Genomic DNA, 21,443 nt, shown 5'->3' on the forward strand with positions numbered 1-21,443 from the left:
TAAACAGTAAATCAACACTCTGAAATATGTATATATGACTGTCATCAGACAATGCTTTAAGGGGGCCTTTCCATACTATAATATGCTAGAAAATATGCAGCTGTAATATACACAGTTTGAAAGATGCAGTATCTTCCAGGGCATAAAAACAAAACATGTTTTATTCCAAAACAGATATGTAATACACAGTTCATGAAAGAAAACTTAATTACAAAAAATACAGCTTTCACCCTCTAGTAAGGAGCCACAAAAACTGAGTTTTCTTTTGACATGTTTATGGCAAGTGAAGGTGTCACATTTTATATTGCCCTTTGAACTCCTCTGTAAGTAGATAGGTCCAGCAGCGAAATCAACATTCCTGTAATAAAATGTATCTTTTTACTGGATCACTTATCACTATACGACCACTGGAGTTACAACAATCCATGCAAAAAGTTCAAAGTTAGGATGGGTCCAGTTCCTAGGGATACTGTTTTGCAAATCAGGTTATTAAAAGAGGTTGCATGGTAGCCTGCAGGACTAGCAAGAAATCACATACCTATTTCTTCAAACTCCCACACATTATATTAAAGAAACATGCCTTCAAGGCCACAAAAGTAGATTCTGATGTTTCACGTTAACACTGAAATCAATTTATTTATAGCTTCTGGATCCACAGACTTCAGTCAGGGTAACAAAGGAATTTAGTTTCCAAAATTGTGTGCAGTAGCATTGCCTCTGAATATGTGAATCGAAGGCTTGCTAGGAACAAGTCTAAAATGAATTGGATAGCTCTATTTCTGTCCCCAGTGTACAACATAACACAATTTTACAGAGTTTGATATGCAAAATTTCATTCGTTTACATGAACATGTAGATTTAATTAGTCTCCATCCATGACTGTGAAGAGTGGGTTGACCTATTTAAAATTTAAGGTAGAGTATAATGTAACTACCATGCATCTGGTTTATGAATAAAATATCTAGCCTCTGTCTTAAGCAATCCCTTAACTAGTATTAAATATAAATTAATCTCAAATCAATAGGAAGTATATTTTATATATATTTTTTCTAAAGATACAATTTGTTATTTGTTATAATAAATTCAGTATCTGAAGGTTATTGTGGTGCTAATTAACTATTTGACACTGTTAGCAGTGAATTGCTAAACCTAAAAAGGAAGAAGTCTAAAAGCACCACAGAAGTCTATAATTGCTGAACCTGAAAACTTTACACTCCCAGCACCAGAAGGTCAAAACTCCTCTGATGCCTAAAGAGGAGAAACAAGCTAAAAGCTCTTCACCTTTGTTTAATTTGTTTTGCTCCATAATGTTGTACTGTATGGGTGCAACCTCTTGCTTTTGCTGAACAGAGGGTTTCCAGTGTTTCTCATTCATATCCCCGCTGCCATTGTTAACATTATTGCTGATATTTGACTGGATGAGTTGAGTGGTGGCATATGGAGTGGGCTGCCCAGGTTGGCTGACAAATCTTCCATCCTTTAGATTTGGACTATTGAAGGTTTTCATCTCATTGATTTTGTTGCTTAGGTCCACGTCACCATATACAGTTGACTCAGGCAACATCAGGTTTGTTTGCTTGTTGTCCAGCTGATTGTTGTAATTTGCTATACAATCGGCTAACCACAGAGGAAAGAAAAAAGAAAAGGTCATTCTGTTCGCTTACGCTATACTTTCAATGAAATTCCCTTAACATTTTTTTTAGTGCATAACTACATGTCTCACATCCATGAAACTAAGATATTGTAATTAACTAGTTTATGGAATATCTTTTACCTTATAAGTTACTGTCTATAGTCTTAAGTCTCCAGATCAAAAGTAGTGTTCTCTGTTTTGCTTCACTGTAAATTCAGATCTACTGAATTGTATCTACTATGACTTACCTTTTTTTCTTTTTTCTTTTTCTACGTTTGCCATATAAACATTTACATTTTTAGATATTATTCTCAAAGCAGTATAAGTACCCAATAACTGTGATTAAGATAATTTCATTTAAAGAAAAAATCAACCAAAACCTTATAGTGGCAATAACTAAACAAGACAGTCATTTCATGTCAATATAGAATGAACATCATTTAGATTTTTGTAATTGGCGTAAGAAACACAATACAACAAATTTTTATAAAACAGATTGAGGAATGATTAAACATTAACAGAATTAATTAAAAAGAAACAGTACAATGCAAAAGGTAACTCATTACCCAGCAGAAAAAACTTTATTTGATCATTGTTTCTTTGTACAATTTTGTATTTCAGATTGAAACAAAAGACAGGAAAACAATTTGGAATTTTTGCTAATTATTAGTTGCTTTGGATATGGCAAGGTAATATCATAGTAATACCATTGTCCTGTGTGCAAAGCATGTATTGACAGCATAGATAGCATGAATTCATTTTTCTAATAGATATTGTATCATTAGATCAGTACTTGTTACAGTCATACATTAATTAGATGCATACTGATGTTCAGGCCACTACTGTGTGAACCAATGGGCCTGTCTTTCCGGCTTCCCTATCTCCTATGTGACAGTAGTTCCATACAATTTTTTTCTCTCCCTATCTAGTCCACTGGAAGAACACTGAATGGAGTAATGCAGTCTGTGGATTTAGAAGGTTAAGTGAAACCAGCATACCATGATCATTAAACAAGAATTCATTTGCCACCTGATTAATGCATTGATAATTACATAACAATCACCAGGAATATATTTTTCTTCTTCAAAAAGATGTACCATTTATGTTAATGAGTTTGATTAAAAACTTGAAGTACATTACCTATGGAGGCCACGATTCATTTACTAGATCATAAAAGTAAGTACAGAATTCAGGATTTGACCATTATACTAAGTGAAATAACTTCTAAATACAGAGGACATTCAATTTCAAAAAATACTCACTAATACATACATCTTTGTGGAGAAATATTTTCTGAAAAAAAGAGGAATAAAATACTACTTGAGAAAGAAAATCACTGACCCAGTGATTAAGGAACAATATCAGAACATGCCACATCCAACATATTCAATGCACATTTCATGCCCTCAGCTTTTATTTTTGAAGATCTTACTGTTTGATATATTTTTCTTTCTTATGTGAGGTGTTATTTATTTATTGCTTCACAGTCTTCATCATCTTGATTTCTACTTCTTAAACGTCTTCATTTCTGATTTTTCTCTCACCTGCTGAGACCATGCTAGTCTTTCCTGCTCTCCAAGGGCATTTTATTTATTATATTGGGCAATTAAATATCCAGTATATTCTTCATTCCTAATACTTCATGCTTTGCTATAATATCCTTGCACAGTCACTTGTAATAAATATTTTTACTTCCTTCCATTTTCAGCTACATCCAATTTTTGTGTAGGGCAATATAATAGATACAATATACACAGCAGATACATTTTTTACATAAACACATTAGAACTCCTCACACAAAGTACTTAAACAAAACTGGTTCACCTCTATAACAGATTTATTCTGCTAGATATTTTTATTGTATCTACCTTTAGAACAATGTGTTCCCATTCTGTAAAGCTGGAATATATTACTATAGCACTATGACCACCGTCTCTGACCTCAAGCTTACAGGCTGCACTTCAATGAAAAGAATCCCTTTGCAACACAACCAGGGTTAACACAAAAGCTAAATCAAGAGAGAATCTGCTGCACCTCATGAGAAGACGTTGTATTAGTTGAAGACGTTGTATTAGTTTGCAACCCTCAAAAATGTGCAGGATTCCTTTTCTGGATTCGTTAAGTTTCCATTACTTAAACCTGCTATGTCTGGAGAGGAGAGGAGAGGAGAGGAGAGGAGAGGAGAGGAGAGGAGAGGAGAGGAGAGGAGAGGAGAGGAGAGGAGAGGAGAGGAGAGGAGAGGAGAGGAGAGGAGAGGAGAGGAGAGGAGAGGAGAGGAGAGGAGAGGAGAGGAGAGGAGAGGAGAGGGTTCAGTGGGAAGGGACCTTCAAAGAACATCTAGTCCAACCTCCTGACCACTTCAGGGCTAACCAAAAGTTAAAGCATATTATTGACAGCATTGTCCAAATGCCTCCTGAACACTGACAGGCATGGGGCATCAACCACCTTGCTAGGATGTCTGTTCCAGTGCTGGACCCCCGTTTACTGTGAGAGTAAAGAATTTTTTTGCAGTGTCCAGTCTGAACCTCCCCAGGCCCAGCTTTGTGCAGTTCCCTTGCATCCTGTCATCGGTTCCCAGGAAGTGGAGACCAGCACCTCCCTCTCTGCCTCCCCTCCTTGGGAAGCTGCAGGAGGCAGTGAGGCCACCTCTTGGCCTCCTCTTCTCCAGACCAGACAAACCAGGTGTCCTCAGCCTCTCCTCACAGGATGTATCTTCCAGCCCTTTTACCAGATTTGTTTCCCTCCTCTGGATGCTTTCAAACACCTTAACATCCTTTTTATTTTGTTGAGCCCAGAACTGCACACAATATTCAAGGTGAGGCTGTACCAACACTAAATACAGCGGGAGAGTCAGCTTTTGGCCAGTTGGCTGTGTGTATTTAAAGCACCTCAAAATGTGGTTTGTCCTCTTGGTTGCCAGGGCACGCCACTGAGTCATCTCTCCATCAGAAATATTTTTACATAGGTATTTGTGAATATGATATCCTCAGGCAGAGTAAGACACGTGTCTCTAATGTTAAAATCTCTCACCTTACCCCGAAGCACCTGGTGCTGGTCACTGTCAGACAGGATACTGCAGGAGATGAATTACCACTATCTCATTATGGCTGGTTTCACATTAATTACACTGCAGGTGATGCTGTTTTGCACTTATGCAACTTCACTATAGGTAATCATGCTCCCTCTCTGAAATGCTGGGAAATGCTAACAGCAAAAATCAGCTAGAAATGCTGGTAGTGTGTAGGGGATGTGGAAAAGACATTTTCTTTCCTCACTGGTAGCATTAGCTGGGTTAAAATAAAAGGTGCATCAGGTCCATTTAAAACAAAATGTGTAACAAATAGCACTTCCAGATAGATTTCCCCTCTTGTCTTCTCATGGCACACACAAGGTTTTCTTCAAGAGTACCCTGAATCCTGTTCAAGCTCCTGGGAACTCCTGCTTAACCTAACATTTCACAATTTCTTTCAGATAGTGAGGTTAACTTTATTATCCACACACCCTAAATGGAAAACCAGCTATCCAATTTTGTATAGAATGGAATCCCAAGGGAGGTTTTTAATGTGGCTAAGTAGAGTATCTTGCAAGTACTTCAGTGATGTTTTATTTCTTGCTTTCCATTGTACCCAAAACAGAAGGAAAATCTCACTGGTATCATTTTTAATACTTTTCCTTCTCCACCCAAGCAACAAAGATGTGCAAAACAACCTAAAAACAAAGTTATCTGCTGTTTGTCAGATGTTATAACATACAAGTTCAGTGCGACTTTTGGTAACAGGACATTGCAGGGGCTCCTTCAGCTTTCAACACAGCTTGTTGCAACTGGCTGGGGACCGAAAGGGACCAAAAAGGGACAGAAAGCATAATCATGACATAGTGGAATGACACTACATTAAATCTGAACATATATTGGAAATTAAAAAGGAAAACAAACCTGTTCTCAGATATTATAAGCATATACTGTGTAAAGAAGATTCCTAAGCAAGGCAGAAACATATCTAACCTGGTCGACTGTATGTTGTAAGGTTGCTATCACTGTTTCCATTGCCAGAGGTGCAGCAGTTGATGGAGCAGTCATTGTGGTTGTTCCCTGTGTTAGGCCAAGTATCTGCTAACCATGGCTGCGTGGCTGGTTCACTGATGTTTAGGAGACCTGGCCTTTAAAAACAAAACTTGGTCACTTCAAAAATTAAACAAAAGCGTTTTCACATTGCAATTATATTCTTCTCAGAAGGTTAGATATTAAAGGGCTTGGACACTGGAAAATACAGCTTGATTCAACTGTAGAATGGTTTCCAGTCTCTTATGTAACAGACTAAAATACCCTGTTCCTTGATAAGACACTCTGAAGTGAACAGCCAAGGACAGCATTGGTTCAGGTTGATGAACTGCACATAACATATTTGTGTGCAACCTTTAACTATCTGGAGAACTTTGTTGATAATTATTATTGTTATTTTTTTTTTTTTTTGGGGGGGGGGGGGTAAGGGAGTGGTAATTTTATCTTCTTGTTCTTTCTCTGTCTTCCTTAAAGAAAACAAGGTAAAAAAGGGGGCATCGGCAAGTCAAACACAAAGTTCAAACATGGAAGATGGATACGCAGAAATAACACCCAAGTTTGCATGTGAGTAGTCACAAATTCTTGGTGATTTATGAAGACAGGTATTAATCACCATCAGATACTACTCTTGTGGATCAAAGGGAACAGCAGATTAGAGAAACCTCTGTTACTTGGGAGTGTTTGGGTCCCTCTAAGCACACTGAGTATGTGATATATCTTTGTTAATGAATACAACACTTGCTTAATCTTTATATAGGTGGAACGGCAGCAACTCCTAAGCAACTTTAAAGTAGCTGGGAATACTTGATGACTTTACAAATATCCAGATATCAATACTGCATATCGGCTACATTTGGAATAACGTATTCCCACCACCAGCAGAAAAAGATAGCATTGTTTGGTTTCCAAGTGTCATGAAAGACACTTTGATGAATGTTTAGTAGAATCTTTGGTGTCTCTTTAGTTGTTACAATAATGATGCATAACAGCATGTTATGAAGTCCCACACAAGTGACATCTTCTACCAACTTTTGATAACAAAGATGCTTTTTAAAAAATAGAAAATTTCATTCACTGTCATATTAAAAAAAAGTAACGCAGACTCTTTCATCACATGACTTAACAAGCAAATTTCCATTGGAAACAGTACAAAAACTAGTCTCTAATATTAGGTGATGTTCTTCAAAAATAAAATATACTAATCCCCTGAATCTGCAAGTTGAGAATACAAAATGCATGCAGTTTGTTAAGGGGAATATAGTCAATCAATGCTGCAGGCCTAAGACATAGTCTTAGAATGACATTTAAAGGTCTATACATACACGTGCATATACATTTCTGCACTGCATATGTCACCTGACAATTTAACATAGGAGGTGATGAGGCATGACTTACTGCCAGGCTATCACACCAGCCAATACACATTCATTAGAAATGTTTTGTTTTTTTTTTTTAGAATCTGAAATAAATGTACAGTCACGTCATCATGTGAAGATCTGACTTGAAATACTTTGCTTTCTTTTTCCTATTGCTCTGCTCTTACAATGAGAATATACCTCAAGGCATTTGGAGGAGACAAAGTTTCCAGAATGTGGGCACTTTCAAGGCCTGTGTTCTGGATTTTTGCATAGAAAGTTAAAGGCACTTTGTTTCTAAAATTTACTTTCCATTCAAACAAGTTGTCATGGAAGAAACATGTTGTGATGTATATAAGTAGAGGTAAACAATACTGGGGCCATTTAGGTGGAAGCATTAGCACAAAATGTTTGCATTACAGCTCCATACCCTGCTGCAATATAGGAGATGATCTTTTCCAAAGATCTTCAGCCTTTGCGGTGAATTCTTTGAGTCCTTGAATTGCTGCACTGGGCCTAGGTTGGGGTGGGGCAAGCAAGCAGCTGCGTGGGTGCCTGGCTACTGGCTGGAGTCAATCCACCCTAATTACCATTACTTGAGTTCTGGCTGAAAAGGGGATTGCCACAGAAGTGGGCATTTTTTCAGCATCACAGAAGTGGGGATTATTTTGAAACAGATCACTGTGACGTTTTGAATAATGCTTTAACATGCTCGCATATCTGCACTTGGCAAAAAAAAAAAAAACGCTAAACCTTTCCAAAATATTGCAAATATAATGTAAGGAAGTGAAAGCTTTAAGTTTGAAATTCAGAGTAAAGATTTTCATATGTAAAGATAAGATTTTTTTAATTTTGCAAAAATATGTTTCATATTCTACTAACCACTGTACAGCATCAGATGCTCTGTAAATACCATATACTCAGATGAACAAAAGAAGCATAGATGTTAGCACCTTAAATCAATTACACTGCTAGATTGTGGCACTGATCCTTAAAAGTAGGGCAGTAAAAAAAGACACTGCTTCTTTAGCAGTACCAAAATGACTGTATACGATGTAGACACTCCTGGGTTCATTTCTGTCCTCTGAGTCTATGTTGGCTGTGCTTTGTCTGCCTTGTGCTATGGGATGAGCAAGAAAGCACAGTGGCACAAAGAACACAAAGGATGTTAACTGCGTATCTTTTTGAACAACCTTGTCAGGAAAAGAGATGGTTTGTCTCTGCTCTCTCATTTTCTCACTATCCTGGGGTGAAGGCAGCAACCCAGTGATTTACAGATTTGTCCATTCAAACATCACATGGTAACTGTTCCAGAGGTTTTCCTCCATGGTTTTATGGCTATGACAACACAGCAGCATACAGCACTGGACAGAGAGATGTGCAATTGCTCATAATGTGCCAGGTACAGTAGCAGCACTGGATTAATTCCACATAGCATTCAAGCATACTGGGAATGTTTAATTTTACGCCTAATCCTCACCATTACCAAATTTTTGTAAGGTTTTGCTTATTAGGAATCGACAAGATACCACTTGTGAGACAGGAACTGATATAGGAATTTGAACACAGCTGCTCTCTGAGATTTTAATGCTTATTCCAACATCATGCCAAATCTTTAGCTCAAATGCTTACAAAAGAGCATGCACACAGAAAAAGAGGTGTGCTAATAGAGTGACAATGCTCCTACCTGCCTTTTTACTAAAACTGCTATTTTGCCTCCTGAAGAAATCTCCATCTCTATGTGGGAAATTTAAACTACTGTTTTGTCCATTGCCATTCACCAATAACGTAAACCCAGTAAACATATTTCAGTTAAACCTTCAGTCTTGAATGGACTTGGTTCTCAAAGTAAGGGGCTTTAAATTAAAAGTCTACATGTCTCACTCTCCTTCAGTGTACCATCTCTTCAAGTAATGCTTTAACTGTTTTGCATTCATAGCAAGAGTTTTTCTTAAAAAGTCAGTTTATAAGCTCTTTGTGTCTTCAGCACATTCTTCCCATAAACGTTTTTTTTCTTTGTAGCATTTGTGAACCAGCTGTATTTCTTAACCTTCATAAGTGCCACGACTTAATTACTTTTACTCCCTTAATCTGCTGCGAAGTCAGAAACTTATTTTGAAGTTAAAGTGCTCCCTCTGCTGCTTACTTTTTGAGGTGCAGTTTTTACAGATTAACAAAGCAACTCAAAAATACCATGACCCATTCTTTGGAAGTCACCCTAAAAAATGCAAACCACATCCTTCTTAGTAGTAAAATATATGGAAAAAGTGTATGCATTAATATTATAAATTAAAATGTATATTTGCAAGTTGTTGTTCTGCCATCACTTATAAGGACAATTATACTCCCAACATCTTTAAATGTAGTTGCACACAATTTACAGCTTTAAAAATAAAGCACATAATTACCTGCCTCCACTGCTTACGGCATCTCCTCCCCTCTGATAGGTTACTGAAAGATTTAAAAAAAATAATAATAATAATAATTTAAAAAGCATAAAGACTCCTTAAATAACAATATTAAATCTGCCTTTGTTTCATTTCAGCAAAGACAATGTGTGCAGTGTTTATACATTAATCATGAGTCTCATTCTGAAAGTTATTCCTTCAAATATAAGTTCATACGTAATACTTGTGATGCTGGATAACTGCTACTTTTAGCTTCAAAGTTTCACATTCCAGTTCTGTTCAGAAAAACACAAACAAATACATGTATCGCTTAAGAAAGCAGGAAGCCATACATCAGGTTGAACTTATCCTTAACATAACTCTGCTGACTTCAGTGGAGTTACTCTGTGGAAGAATTTAGGTCATATATTTCTTTCATGAATGACTCGATGTTAAAGCTTTGTTCTACCTTATTATTTTGGTAAGATTAAAGAGGTAGCACAATTTTATAACAGACTTTACTTCCCATGTAAACAATGGCTCATTACAGCTGAATCTTCTACAAAAACATATGCTTTTTTCTGAACGTTACTGCACTTTACTCATGGAACAAGCATACTCTAAAAATCCACAGAAGCTTTATATTTTATAACACTTTACAATTGCATTTAATAGTGATACTTGTCTTTTAAATCTAAAACCTTAGAAGTATAAATCTTGGTAAAAAGTGACTGGCAGAAAGAATACTTCCTAAATTAGTAGGAGCAGGTTTGCTAGCATTTCATAAGCATCACACATTAACTAAGTGCATGACCACATGCTTTATTTGTTGGCATGGATTGTGTATCCTTCACAACAAGGTATCATGGTTAAAAAAGTTATGTTACAGGATGCATACATCCAACAAGAAACAGTGCTATATATTTTTTGGGTTTGCATTGGGCTAGGCAAAGGGTTAAGGAGACTGCCTCCCTGCAAATGCTTATGGATTCTACACTTTTCATCTAGGAATATCTTGGGGGGGGTAGGGGAGGGGGGGATGGGAAAGCAGTCAAATTCTGCTCTTTAGAAGAACTCCAAACCGGGAGTCTGCAAGAGAGAGATAAATGCTGGCAGTGATTACAATAACAGGATTAAAAAGTAGAATTCTTTGCTACAAGTAAAAGTCTTTTACTGTAGGTAATGCTAAAGAAGAGGGTCTGGTACCATTTAAAGTCAGTGGAACTCACGACTGGGATTGTGGATTGAAAAAGGATTTTTTTTTCCTTTAAACATTTTACATAGTTCGTGTTTTTCCAATTTCTTCTTTAAAAATCTCAGTGCTATTTATTTTGCAGCTCTGACATATCTTACGGAGCTGTGATATTTTCCTTTAATGTTAAGGATCCAACTGAGAAAATGTATATTAGCCAACCTACCAACCTCTGCAGAATTTCAGTAGCATGCTACAATTGTGATTGCAGTAGAAGCTCTCTGTTAAGCCAATTAAAGTAACAGCAAAATAATAATTTGCATTAGTCTCTACTGTGGATCTCAAAGGACTTCAGAAACATTAAGGGCCACTCTGACACATGCTGAACAGTAAGGAACTCCACTGAACATAATACGATGACTTTTGAAACAAGACACAATTCAGTGTGATTAAAAGCATGTGGATAAGAATCTAACCCATTACCACTAGGTCTGCATGGATCAATGCAGATATACATGAGATTGTTTCAGCTGCAGTCACACCTGGAAGGATGTAATACAGCTGCTGTCCACGGGCCAAATTAGTATGGTGATTTTGAGCTATTATTTTGAGCTAAGTATTTTGAGCTGATTTTGTGCAGAGGAAGAGTTAGGTGGCTTTTACCCTGCCTGAATATTACATGACCTGAAAGTCTCATAGACCTCCAGTGACAATGAGGGATTTAGAACAGAGGAGGAAGATATGACCTGTCTATTCACTCAGCTTGTAGCTAAAAGGAATATATGCAGTACAATGGTGGATAGTGAATGTGTTGGATAGTATTCACTGTTGAGGAAAAGCTGCTGAACTCCCAGACTGTGGGACAGACTGAAGGTCCAGTCTACAGAACAGAAAGGCTCTCACTGAAAGTTTTGGTGGGCTATGGCTTGGTATGTGTCATGGAAATATTTCGTACATTTCTAAGCAAAAAGAAAAAGAAGATGATTTTAAACCCACCCTGAATTTGAAATGCAGCTTTATGTAGAACAAGTTGACTGCTTAAGAGTTTCATAGCACAAATACAGTTTAAGGCAACAAGCAAAGAAATCTGATAGCACACTTTGATTTCCTGTATCTGCCAAAGCAGGCAACTCTTAGGACACTGGTTTAATGCAGTTTCAGAGGGAAGACAACAAGCAAATGTTTCACCAACTGTAGTCCCATCAGTTGCCTTACAAGTCAGCATCTGGGCTCTGCTAAGTCATTCCTTCTTCATCAGAAGTGCCTTTGAATCACTAGATGCAGAAGGCCACACTACTTGAGTGTAATGCAAGAAGAGAGCCCAGGTTGAACTAACTGATAGGATCATGCTACAAAATGGTATGCTTGCATCACATGACAAAATGGTACACACAAATGGAAAAAAAAAGTCTCAACTACAAAGCAAGTATACTCTACTTAGAGAAAAAAATGATACCTGTCATTAACAAAATTGTTTTAAACACTTCCAAACAGATGGGCTGGTTATGTCAGAAGAAGAGAAACAGTACCATGAACGCATGCTAAAGTAACAAAGAAGGGGGGAAAAGTGCAAATATATACCTGTTGGTGTGAAGGTAAAAGACGGGACTGAAAAATCAAAACAAAATACAAACTGGTTATTAAGCTGAAGAGAGAAAGGGAAACATACCACATTAGTATAAATCTAGCAGACAGCTGAACATAAAACAAATGCAAATAACTAACCCAGTAGTTCAGTCACATTAATATAGAAATAAAATTAAATTTGCGATTCAGAAAGAAGCTCGTCTCCACAGATACCACTCTGAAAAGAAGTTTGATACTTCACTGTGCTCCTGAGGGGAACAACTACTTTAACCTTTCAGTATTCCTCAATTTGATATCTTAAGGTTTTCTGAAAATCCTAGTACAAACAAAAACCCTACACTGTTAATCATTTTAGAACGCAGAATGACAAATTCCCTAACAAAGCCTTATCAAGGTCCTATTGAATCTTATCTTCAGCTCACTAAGTAAATGTTCATTATGCTGAACTAACAGGCACACTTCTAAGTATTCAGTAAGAAAATAATAATCATATAAAGGAACAAAGACAACTGCTATTTTACTGTATCTGATTTAAGAAGAGTACCAACTCTAACTGTAAAAAAAGGTACTAAAACCTACTGCAGCAACTCATTTTTGTTTTCAGAGAAGAGACTTCTATCTAAACAGATATGATCTTCCTTAAATAATCATAAAAAAAAAGAGGTAAAAGATATCACTAGATGTAACACCTTTCTACCTTTCAATCCATGGCTTTAAGAAGGAAAGGTTAACAAAGGAACAATGACATTGCTTGACAATCTTCATTCTTGTAGCCACTATAAATCCTCTTTGGATCAATAGGGCCTGTAATCCAAATACAGAGTGCTAGCATCTGCTCTTCCTATTAGCACATGCTCCCCCTCCTGTCGAGAAGACAGTATAGTTTTTCTACCACTGATGGGCAGAAAAAGGTTAATATTGCCCTTTTTCCTCTAATGAAAGCAAAAAGAAATTTAAGAGAAACAATAAAATATTCACTAAAAGAAACCCTCAGATGGACTGGAAAACCTGTCTGAGAAAATGTTCTGGCTAAGAAAACAACCATTACTGCAATTTTTGCAATAATTCCAAGGTTTTGGGGTGGGGGCTCTAGAGTGCCTTGTTGTTACAATTTAGAAAATGCTGTAGTTTCCCCCCACTCTTTCCAAGCTAATTTATTTCCAGGAATATGACAAAAAGCAAAAATGCTCTGATCATTTTGCCCATTTCAAGCTTCATTTATAGTACAGCTCTTTATTGTTGGAATTCCATTGTGTTTTCTTTGAGCTAGGCCTTTTCACACAGTCAAATTTAATTTAGCTACATTCAAAAATATAGAACCATAGTAACAAGCTTTCATTAAAATAGAAAGTGCACTTAAACCAGAGCTATTCAAAAGAGAATCAAGTGTCTCAAAATTAATTTGCAATCACGAAGACATGAAAAAAAATCTTAAAATACTGACTAATTACTCGCCTGTGAGCTAATACTAGTTTAGTTTTTAAAGAATTGAGGAACAAAAGAACAGAGGTTCACCTAAATGAAATCTTTACAGCTATCACACAAAGGAACAACTTAATTCTCAGAGCTTCTATTAATAAACTCTTCTGAGTGTGTAAGAGTACTATTACAATGTGTGTGTGGGAGCAGTGAAGTATTTTAACAGATGTGAGGCCTGAAGCTAAACAAAAATAAATCAATAAATGCAAGACTGAAGAAAGTTTGCACTTGAAGTGATGACTTGATGCACTGCAGAGTGGCAAACTACTTTGCAATTTGTATTTCATTAAGAATAGCTTTTTTTTCCCCCCCTTGAGGAATACTTGATAATGGAGATGCATACCCTACTTTTCTGTATATTTTTATAAAAATCCACACCAAATTGCACAAAAAGATATTTTGTACAGATATTGAAAAACAAAGCTGTTTTGAACAATGACCGATGTCATTGAAGTAACCATTTTTAAGGACAAATTGTATGCCTTTTGCTTAATCATAGGTACTGCTTGAAAGCATAGTGATATTAGTTTAATAGAACCGTAGAAAGGCAGTATGGCAGCATGCTATTAGTAAAACAAAACAGAGCAGGCCGATGCAGCAGTATGTCAAGGTTTGTCTTACCTAAGAAATCCTAGAAGAACGAAATTGAATGTGATATTTGTCCCTGATCTCTGTGGTTATAGCTCCACTAAGAGTCTAGAGCTATAGAGCTAGAGTCTACCTAGAGCTTTGATACTTTAATAGCACAGAAGACAACTGAACCCTGCAGTACTCCAAAACAATTTCCAGGTTTCCATTCACTCAGTTACTATTTTTAACACTGCTTCTTTTTCACACCAACACACTACTACTGTTTAAAAACATTTGTGGTATATTTGCCACAAATATATCTGTCTCACCCATTGCACATTCAGTCTCAAAGTGACAAAAGAATGCAGTTTCATCATGACACCTTTCAGCATGTTATAAGGTGCACCTTTTAAGCTTAGGTCTATCTCTTGATTGTCAAATATCAAAACAAAATCTCTCTTTAAAAGTAGGATCTTCCATTTTCTGATTCATTCCAGAATTTATGGTTCTCACTCCATGAGTGCCTACAAGGTATTGCTTTGAGATGTAATTAAGTGCAGCTTATTGAATTCAGCTTTAACTTCAGGACTTAATCAAAAGATTATTGTATCAGGAGAAATCACATTTTTGTTCTAGAAAATCTTCCCAAGTAGAGATTCTAGTTTTGTTTGTCACAGAGTATAGTGTAAAGCACTGCTTGTCCACTGACAATCTGATATAAAAGGTATCGATAACACAAAAATGAAGAGTGCTTTAAAGCTAGTCCCACTACTGTCATTGTAACTGAATGCAGATGCAAGATTTGATAGCCCCAGAATTCAGTCCCAGAGAAGGGCCTCACAACAGCATTTATGAAAGGGTTTTGGAAAGTATTATTGACGGTTGTGCTTCCACAAACAGCTCCTTCACCACATTCCCCATGAATATAACGAAATTCAAGAACACGCACCCAAAGCATCACTGTAATTGACACCACTGTTAGTATTCTTAGCAGTAAGCAAAAGACTGAATGAGAGGGACAATGAACAACCATCCAGTTGCTTCCTTTCCAGATGGTATACGTGTCAGGCAGTAAGAGCATATTGGAAGCTCCCAGACTTAAATCCATCTTGTACATTCCTCAATTGTATGAGTATTTTTATGAAAAGCCAATCTAGGTATTTTGCTAAACACTCATACTTTAAGGCCAGGTTAACACATTATGTAAATAATAGCGCTTTCAACATCAGCTGCTGATCCAAACTTTCTGAAAGTATTAAAACAATTTGATAATTCCTGCATCAAATCTTAAAAGAGCAAGAAACTGATGATACAGTAAATAGCCAGTAAATAGGTATTCAACAGCTAGGTGATTGAAACAGAATATGGCACCTTTTCTGATACCAGCGTAAGTACTAGTGAGTCCATTTCGCTTCTTCCTGTGGCGATATAACCAGATGCTGAAGACCATGAGGATAATCCAACAGGCTGCACCAATTCCAGCAATAAAGGCAGGCTGTTTTACTACATCAGAAATCTGCTGGGCTAAACTGACTTGATCTTCTGAAGACACAGGGTTTCCATGAGAATCTGGAGAAAAAAAAAAAAAGAAAAAGAAAAAGAAAGACATCCCAAATCTCCAGTTAATCTAGATGAGCAACTGTAAAAGGCAGCATGAAAAGAACCAACAGAACTGTAGTCCTGTTCTTTAAGGCAATATGCTTAAGATTGCTTTTGAAAATCTCTTTTTATAGGTCTAGGTACAAATAGTTCAATTTTCTTACAAGACAGGTATCTCCAAATCTACTGGGTTTCGTTTGTAGTGACTGCTAAAATCAGACCACTAGATTTTATTTATTTTTTTTTAATTTTAACAAAGCAACATGAGTTTGGGATAATCATTCAGAAAGTCATCAAAAAACAGAAAGTAGACAAAACCACATGTATGAAACATGCTTAATGTGTTCTTAGGGCTCTGTGAATGTGCAGAACTCAGATACACATATGTACATTCTCATAACTGAAAATCATAGAACAATTACAAATTCAAAGTTCATTCATGTGAGGTTGATGGTGAGTGATACATTTTAATTTAGCAGTTCCTGACAGATGACTTAAATATCGTATTACAGTCTAACATACTCTTTGCAGTCTCCCATTTTGACCTCAGTTAATAAAAGACTAAATATTTAAGAGTACATAAAGAAGTAAAAGTACAAAATAACCAATTCTGCCCACTTGACATGGATGACTAAGCTCAAGAATGACTAAAAAGGAGCTCTAAATTGGTAAAAAAAAAAAAAATAGTCAAACAGTCTCATTATTATTGGACATGCAGCCCTCTTCAAATGCTGTTTATCCTTAAAAATACTAAATTAAAATGAAGACTGGGTATTTTTCTACACATTTTAAACTTTTTTTTTTCTCCTATAGAGAAAGCACCAACAATAATCAGTCTTTTGTTCTCTTTCTGTACTGTACTTTTTCAAGAACCTTCTAGGAAGGGTAATAAAAATATTCAGCTACTGAACAATGCTTTCTAACTGAAATGAAGCAACTCAAAGACAAAATACTGTCTTCCTGATTTTTTACCACTACAGTGAGTGGTTACTGGAAATTTCATTACTGCACAGGGTGAGGGCAAGAATTTGAAACCTTTACTCAGAGCGGATATTGCTTTACACATTCCACAGCTTAGTCTTTGAAATACCCATTTTTATCCTTGTGTAAATCCCAGTGTTTTTTTTTTTTTTTTTTTAAATACTATGGGTAGTGACATCATATTCTGAAAGAGATTAGTGTTTGAAGGTGAAAGGTGCTGTTATTAATACTATTAATATAAACTATGAATGAAATTAACACCCATTCACTTAAAAAACAACACCTTTTCCCAAAGGACTAACCAGTGAATAGTTTATTTTATTGAGATACATCTTGTATCTTGCTGAAATAAACCTAAAAAAAAAAAAAAAAAAGAGCAATACAAAAAGGGTACAAAATAACAATAAACCATACAAAAACCAAACCTCCTCTGGAAAAGGATACCTTTATGAGTGGGAAATGGTTAAATTAATAACAACTTTTTTTTTTCAGTGAAGAATTTGAGATTTCAGTTTTTCTGACATACCTATTTGGCCAAGGAATCACTGCTGCCTTTGACCATTACCTTATTGGAAAATTTATTTCATATTTCAGGTCCCTGTATCTTCTGTGATCCTAAGTGCACTGCCTAGCCTGAAAGTTCAGCAGGCAGACTCATTCTTTTCTTACTAATACACTCTTTGTGTCTGCTGGGTTTATAGATTTCATGCCTATTTGCGCAAGGTTAAGATGGGTTGCTTCAGATTTTATGGAGACAGCCAAGTGAAGTTCCACACAAGTGGCCAGATGGACTTAAACGTATAAAGTATACTGTGACTAATGAATTAAAACTGTCACTTTGTTTCTCATCTTTTGTCTCTTTGCAGCTGAAGCCATATTAAGATATGAAATCTTGCATCATCAGTCTGTTTTCAAAATGAGTAACTCTACTGTTTCTATATTTTTAAACAGATATACTACCTGACATTTCTTAATGGAATAGAAAAAAGATTTCCAGACAATCCATGGTCCTGAATAGATTCAGAAGACTGATAAATGCTTTTCTCTAATCCTTTAAAAAATATATATTAAAAAAAATAATAAAAAATGCAAATTTAAAAGCCAAATGAGAATGTTTTTAAAACATGTCAGTAATACAACCATAAAGAAGGACAGTACTTTTATATACACAAAATATCAAAGAATTTCTTTGTACACCTATTGTTCTAATTTGTAATTAAGATTCAACTCCTGGTATTATTTTGTTAGCCAGTGCAAGCATAGTAACGGCATAATAACGTTATTTGCTTTTAAGAGGCTTATGCTACACTGTATATAGGTGGATTGTTACATTACATAGGTGGAGTCGTTACATTAAATTAACTGGTATATATTTACATACATGGTGACAAGAAAAATGAGTATGTGTACATGTATATTCCTATAAACAGAACGATAAAAAAGAACTTGGAAGGGCTTCCAAAAGGTCACATTTGACCCATGTCCTTCTCTTATGTTCTAAAGATAGAAAGCAAGCTAGATATATAGCAAGGAGAGCAAATCTAGTTAACCCCTCATTACTGAAAAATTCCATATACAATGTGTAGGAAGCCTTTCTTTGAGAAGCGCATCTTCACTGTTTGTAACAGTTCCATGAGATCAGTCAGGAAAAAAGCTCTTGAACGAAAAAAGTTCCGTTTCTTCATCCCAGGAAACTTCTGGAAGCTTTGCCTGAGATATAAACGGTTCTTAATCAACATTCCTGTTCCTGCTTGCACTCCTCAGGGAAACATGCCAAAATAATAAGTGAACATAAACATTGTAAGGCAAAGTGCATCTTACTGCCAGAGCAGCAGCCGCAGCTTATAACGTACTTGAAAATGCCTCAGAGTCGTTGGAGCAGGCTGATCCCACAACTCCCTGAAACCAGCATATTATCACACTGACTCATCCCCTTGTCTTCTACCCAGAGATAAGAACCTTCTTTTTATCATAGAGCATATTGCTATGGCTATTGCTCACCGACTACCTGATCTGACTGTGCTGAAGCTCCACGTTTTAAACTTCAATAAAATCTTGTTACAATTCATGTGGAGAAGAACTGGGACCTCTAACTCTCTATGGAACACTTTCATGTAGATAATGTAAAAATCAATGTTTAAAGTGTTAAATGTTACACAAATGATTAATATAGAATTAAGATTTGAACACCAAAGATTTAGAAAGGCAGGAAATTCCAGGTTCACAGGTGTGCAATCAACTTGATCTTTGTCCTGTATGTATACAACCTATAGTATGGTACTTTCCAATATGTCTGTCTCATTTAGTATATAAAATGTACAAACAGGAAATAGGAAGATATATAGATATATATATATATATATATATATATTTTGTGGACATTGTTAATTTTGGCAACTCAAAACAAGCAAAACACCTGGAATCTGTAACACAATGACTGATGTTTCCTCAAATACATGTCCATGTTGCAATATGAAAATTTAGTAAAATACTACCAGGTTAAGAATACACTGCTTTGTAGTTATGCACATTTCCAAAACTGGAAAAAAAAATACATTTTTGCAATTTAATCTTACAGCATAAGGTTTTTGAGGAGATAGCACCAAGCTGGTTTGGAAGTGCTTGCTTGAGGAAAAAAAAAATGTCCCTTTTTATCAAGCCATTTGCAGGCCACAAGACAAAAATATCAACAAAAAACCCACCATACAACTATCCCACTGGAAGCACTTGAAAGGTTAACAGAATAATATTCCTAAAGGCATCTTAGCTACTTCACAAAGCACATCTCCTAAACAAAACAATTAGAAAAATGATTCAATGAGACGTTCCTCTATTTTGTACACTTGAGACATCCACTAGTTGAAAAATGCACTCAATTATAATTGTACAGTCATCTCAATAAAAAAAATGCATAGCATGTATTCATACAAATTATGCATTTATGAGTCACATTAACTGGTGTTGTGGGGCCTTTCAGAGCTGGTACCCTGAACAAAACATGTTGCAGTATGTTCCAATTTCATGACTTATTTGCCAACAAGGATATGTTATACAGCAGAGCTATCATAGGTAGCATCACATCACTACACAAATCTTAGCCAAGAGACTGGCAAAAACCATTTTCATCTGATAATTCTCACCTTTCTGTACAGTGCATTTTTATAATCAATGTCCTGAAGTCACATGTTGTGACAATAAAAATGTTTTATCATATTTCTCACTATGATTTTTTTTTCTCCACAGCACAGTATTATACATACAAGGATTTATAGTGAGCTGTAGATAGTTCTTATGAAGTATGTATTTTTCCCTTAGCAGCAAAGCTCTTGTAGTCTTTTGTTATGTAAAATATCAACTTCTCAAACAAACAAAAAAATGGTTTTCTAGGCCTTGGAATTCTACAGAAAGCTTTACAAAGCCTATCAAAAACAAACAAACAAACAAAAAAACCACCCACTTGGGGTGTTTCAAGAAGATGCATGATTTTTCAGCTGATCTCATGATTTTAAGCACTGAAAGGTAATTCTGAATAACAAGCAAGTATATTGTTGGCTTGTCCCAAGTGGCACTGAAGTCTAGGGTACCACAGCTCAGTGAGCTGCTTCATGTCAGCTGAGAGATGGAAAACGAAAGAGCTTTGAAAGGGCTTTTGTACCTGTCTTTGTAACAGGTTAAGTGCGTGCACAAGGTCAGTTATCACAGCTCAGCTGATGCATGGTACTATGATTGCACGCCTCAGCTCTCTGAGAATCCAATTTCTCCTGTCCTCCCCTCTTGTTCTGGAAGGCAGCCTCTGAAAGGTGAAGCTTCCTCCTGTCACACACTCGGCTGAAACCCTGCCCAGATATATTGCTCACAGTCAAGAATCTGGGAGCATCCTGCACAGCACACAGTCTCAAAAATGAGTTCGCTGCGCAAGAGAGTAGACTATACTGGAGGAAAAAAAAAAAAAAAGTGTTAAATCTCTTCTTCGGACATTCTAGAGCCAGCTACAATCTAGTCTCATGTTTTTGTAAGAAAAAAACATTGATTTTGATGGAAAATTCTTCAAAAAAAGTAAGTCAACATCTAAATCGCACAGTATATCACCTCTGACATAGTTCCAGAAAAAAAAAAAAAAAAAAAGAAAGTAGCTATTATACTACTTCAGATATCAAGAATAATATTCCTGAAGGAATAGTTGGGATCAACAAAAGAAAGATAGAAGGGGTTGTCAGAGGCAAACACACAGTTCCTTGAGCGTGTAGGTACAGGGAGTCAGGACTCTTTTAATCCTTCTAAAAGTAGCATCCTTAGTCCCTTTTCCTCCCCCTGCCTGGCCTCCCTTCTCTCTCACTGTAACCATGTTATTTATTGCTGAAGAAAGGTGCCAGCTGATGACATCAGCAACTTAATTTTCTTTCTTCAGAAGAGCTACCAGAAAGCCGCAGTGTCTGCTCTGCCCCGCTGCTGGGAGCACATTCAACAGCTAAGAATATGAGTCTTTGCGGGGGTTGTAAGAGAACTTATATTCCCTTTCCACAAGGTAGAGCTAGGTAAACTGGAGTCATTCATATGTCTCGAGGATTTTAGCTTGATCTGCGCTCACGAAGAGTACTCC

At 36.3% G+C, this 21,443-nt stretch overlaps 1 protein-coding gene across 1 annotated transcript in view; it reads right to left on the reverse strand.

Moving 5' to 3' along the window:
• The window catches only part of ROBO1 (roundabout guidance receptor 1), a 323,397-nt gene that overhangs the window by 23,017 nt on the left and 278,937 nt on the right, over positions 1–21,443 (reverse strand). Inside the window, exons 18-22 of the mRNA XM_050713247.1 lie at positions 15,635–15,832; positions 12,209–12,235; positions 9,457–9,499; positions 5,637–5,791; positions 1,282–1,617 (exon numbers count right to left, since the gene is read on the reverse strand). Of these exons, the coding sequence (XP_050569204.1) occupies positions 1,282–1,617; positions 5,637–5,791; positions 9,457–9,499; positions 12,209–12,235; positions 15,635–15,832 (759 nt within the window). The remainder of the gene's footprint in view (positions 1–1,281; positions 1,618–5,636; positions 5,792–9,456; positions 9,500–12,208; positions 12,236–15,634; positions 15,833–21,443) is intronic.

The sequence above is a fragment of the Cygnus atratus genome, chromosome 1 (genome assembly GCF_013377495.2).
Source record: "Cygnus atratus isolate AKBS03 ecotype Queensland, Australia chromosome 1, CAtr_DNAZoo_HiC_assembly, whole genome shotgun sequence".
NCBI classification, from domain to species: Eukaryota; Metazoa; Chordata; class Aves; order Anseriformes; family Anatidae; genus Cygnus; species Cygnus atratus.